General features: G+C 48.1%; 1 protein-coding gene across 1 annotated transcript in view; it reads right to left on the bottom strand.

The window, feature by feature from the left end:
- LOC102014954 overlaps nucleotides 1-3,675 on the bottom strand; it is a 74,723-nt gene that overhangs the window by 18,996 nt on the left and 52,052 nt on the right. The window contains exons 6-7 of the mRNA XM_013508942.1: nucleotides 2,695-2,891; nucleotides 2,417-2,550 (exon numbers count right to left, since the gene is read on the bottom strand). Of these exons, the coding sequence (XP_013364396.1) occupies nucleotides 2,417-2,550; nucleotides 2,695-2,891 (331 nt within the window). The remainder of the gene's footprint in view (nucleotides 1-2,416; nucleotides 2,551-2,694; nucleotides 2,892-3,675) is intronic.

The following is a 3,675-nucleotide window of genomic DNA, read 5'->3' as shown; positions in this document are numbered from 1 at the left end:
CCCACAGGCCCAGCAACGAGCATCCTGTCACACAGCTCATCCCGCTCTGTGTCATCTTGGGGAGCAAAGGGAGGAGAAAGGAAATTATGGGCTTTGTTTGTGTTAGAATCTGCAAATGTATTACCTTCCCTTACTCAGCTAAAGGCCACCATGATGCCCCTACTCTATTTCCCACAGCCAAGCATGTGGATTCTGCTGTTTGGCATTGCAGAAGTTGAGGTGTGAGTGTGCACATGCATGTGCAAGGATGCCTGGGTGACTGTGAGCGTGTGTCATTCTAACTTGTACTCATTTGTGTCAGGAGATCTTATCCTTTTATACTTTGCACAGTTTTAAGTCTTTAACATCTGTCTCTTTCTCTACAATATTTCCAGCTCCCTTATTTTTATTGGTATGTGTTTGCCAAAGAAATAATTGCATTTGTTTTGTGGAGTTGGCACCTGCATATGTGTGTGTGTGTGTGTGTGTGTGTGTGTGTGTGTGTGTGTGTGAGTAATGTCTCACCTTCTTTCCCTTCATTTGCTTCCCCATGTCCTCTCTATTCTGTACCATGTCTCATTTATCATCACTCGAGTAGTTAGTGTTTTAGCTGTATCTTTTCCATTTTTAACTCAAGGTATTCTTTTTAAAAAATAATATTTTGGGAAATATTTTTATATTCACTAATCCCAAATGGGTCCTTTTGCATACTGCCTGTCCCTGCTCTGTTTGTACTTGCCCAGTACATCTTTGTGAAGTCAGTTTTTATTCTTTGAATTTTTTGCTCTCCTTTTTCTTCAGTTCTGCTCCCTCTAGCACAACTTTTCCCGTCTCTCTTCCTTTTCCTCATGCCTCCATTCCTCTGATTTGACACAGCTTATGCCTGACGGTCATGCCTACCTCTGTATTACCTTCAGTTTCCTCAACCACTGTAACTACCTGTAACTAGAGTTCAACCCTAGATTTTCAGTTATTCAGGTGAGTTTGGAGTGAGAAGTGTATGATCCATCTTCCCTGTCTCTGAAGCATCACTGAAGCCATTCTGAACTCCACAACTTCAGCCAGCAAACTTGTCCCTGGACAGCTGTTCACCATGGTAATTAGGGACAAGTATACTGGTATACCTACCATGTAGTAGATGTCCTGGGAACACAAGGATGTCACAGCATCTTAAAATCAGTAATACTATTTCACACTTGAAAAGTCAACTTTCAGTCTGAATAAAATTAAACAAGAAAGGAGGCCCATTTCATCTCAATATACTGGTAGAGAAGATTCAGTGAAGTCCAATAGCTGTTTATGATAGATGGAGCCTGAGGATAGGTTTGGAAGGAGGTGTTGGTTTCTCGGTCCCAACATCATCTGTGGTTATCTGGTCTGGATAATTGTCCTTATCCAGTGTTTGAATTTGCAGAGATTGGTGTAGATGCCTGGAATTCCAGGTTGGCCACAGGGGCAGTATCCCCAGGAGGCAAGGCCCTACAGGACTCCATTGCAGACCACAGGGCCTTCAGAATCTGCCTATTGAGGGAGGAGAAGAGCAAGTTAGGGTGGTCTGAGAGGAGGATGGAACAGACACACAAAGGAAACCACATGCACAAAGAGGCAAAGATAGCATGAGAGAGTAGGGCAGAAACACACAGTACAGGAGCTAGAGGGCAGCAGTGAGAGCTGGAGACTGAAGCAGGGGAGACAGAGCCAGCAGGTCCCAGACAGAAATGTGGTGCAGTAGGCAGAGGTGATGGGGAGACAAACAGACCATGATACGGTTCCAGGACTTAAAACACAGAGACCCAAGGGCCAAAATGGAGGGATCCGCCACTACAAAACTAAGCAATCAAACCATAGCTTGTAGGCTGGCAGGGACAGTCCTGCTTCTCAAACAGCAGCTCTCCCTCCCAGGCCTTGGAACGTTTCCCTGAAGAGCTCCACCCGGGCCTGCATCTCCTTTTCCAGCCTTGGCTGAGTTTCAATTGTTGGGTGAGACTGGGCTTGGACTTGAGGGCTCGGGAGCCCTTGGAGTTGAAGATGGAGTTGTGCTTGGCAGTGGGGCTGGGGATCCTGAATGCAGTCAACCAGTCTGTTCTTACAGCTGTGTTCCTTCTGCACAAACCCTCCTGGTGTCCCTCCATACCTCCATGCCAGGGACCTCCATACCAGAGACCTCCATACCAGGCGTCTCTGCGTACCTCCTCTCAACATCATGTCTCTGCATTTCTCTACCGGTTGCTTACTGGCTCTCCTTGCCTGCCTCTGTGGCTGCTTTACTGTGTATCTCCTTCTTTCCTTCTCACCCTTCCAATTTCTTCTCTCTGTTTCTCTTTGCACCTGCGTCTCCCCATGGCCCTCTGACTCTCCCTCATTCCTGCATGAGCCTCTGTGGGTTTTACACCCCACCTCCATCCTTAACCCCTGCCTCCCTGTTCCAGTCTCCTACCGGACAAGTGTCCTTGTAGCCCTGAGCACCAGCGCAGAACATACTCCAGTGGTAGTGTTTGTCATACAGTGCTCTGCAGTACTGTTCCAATAGCACTGGAATAAATGCACACTGCAGACTCTCAGGGTACACACCTGAAAGAAAGGACACAGGGTCAGAGACACTCCTGGGCAGAGACAGCCACAGCTATCAGTGAGTCCAGAGACAGGGACACCAGAGCTCACCATCCAATCATCGACCCCAGCCAGAGATCCAGCACCTGGTTCCAGGTGTCTGACACTGGGTCGTGATGGGGATGATCCGGATGGTGTCTGATTCCACAACCGGTCTGTTCAACTTGATGAGCATGAGGTCATGGCCTTTCCAAGGTGTGACGTAGTCTGGGTGCTGCACGGAGACACTGGCCTCAATCATCTGGCTGCCTGGTTCATCCCATTCGAAAAGTCCGTGGAGGCCCAGCCCAGTGGTGTAGGATCTGAGGGCGATGGGACAGTCAGTACCATAGTAAGTCCATCCTCTCTAGAAGCCCAAACTCCAGTGCAGGCCCAAATCCAGTTCTATCCTCACCCCCACTCATGCTCAACCTCAGTCCCATCGCCATTGCCATTCCCCCCCTCCACCCCACCCAGACCCATCCCTGGTGCCTGCTTCATCCCCACAGAACAACGTCCAAATTCCATCCCAATGCCCACCCCCAAATAGCCCCAGTTCCTATTAGGGCAATGTTGTCTAAGGTGTTAACTGAGTGAGCCACTAATGTAGGAAAAGCAAGACGAATAGTGGTTCGTATAATATTTTTAAACTCAAAATAAATGCAAAATTCCACACTGCATAAAATATTAGAAATTAAAGGGAAGGCAGCATTTGAGGTGCACCTCTCCCTTGCCCCATGCCCTCAGTATCCTGTTTATTTCAAATGTGGATATTTTCTTCATCATGGATGTTCGCATTAGTATGAATTTGTTTGAAATAACACAGTAACATATTTTCCTGATGAGTGAGCTTTTGCCTAGTCTCTCCGTATACCAAGTTCTGCGGCCAAGTGCATACCTCCGTCCCCATCCACCTGGTTCTGTCCTCACCTGTCTCTCTTGTCTTGCCCCAGGCCCCTTATACCTGCTGAGAAGAGATCCCTTGTCTACACCACCTGGCTCCTAGAGGCTGCACTGAGATCCAAGCCGGCCTCTCTCAAGCAACCCCCTCTTCACCGTTTTCATACTTGGGTTAACCCCAGGTTGGTGCCTGGCTTCTCTTCCCAC

The sequence above is a fragment of the Chinchilla lanigera genome, unplaced genomic scaffold (genome assembly GCF_000276665.1).
Source record: "Chinchilla lanigera isolate Chin_1 unplaced genomic scaffold, ChiLan1.0 scaffold00158, whole genome shotgun sequence".
Lineage (NCBI taxonomy): Eukaryota > Metazoa > Chordata > Mammalia > Rodentia > Chinchillidae > Chinchilla > Chinchilla lanigera.
This window is presented reverse-complemented; position numbering and strand designations above follow the sequence as displayed.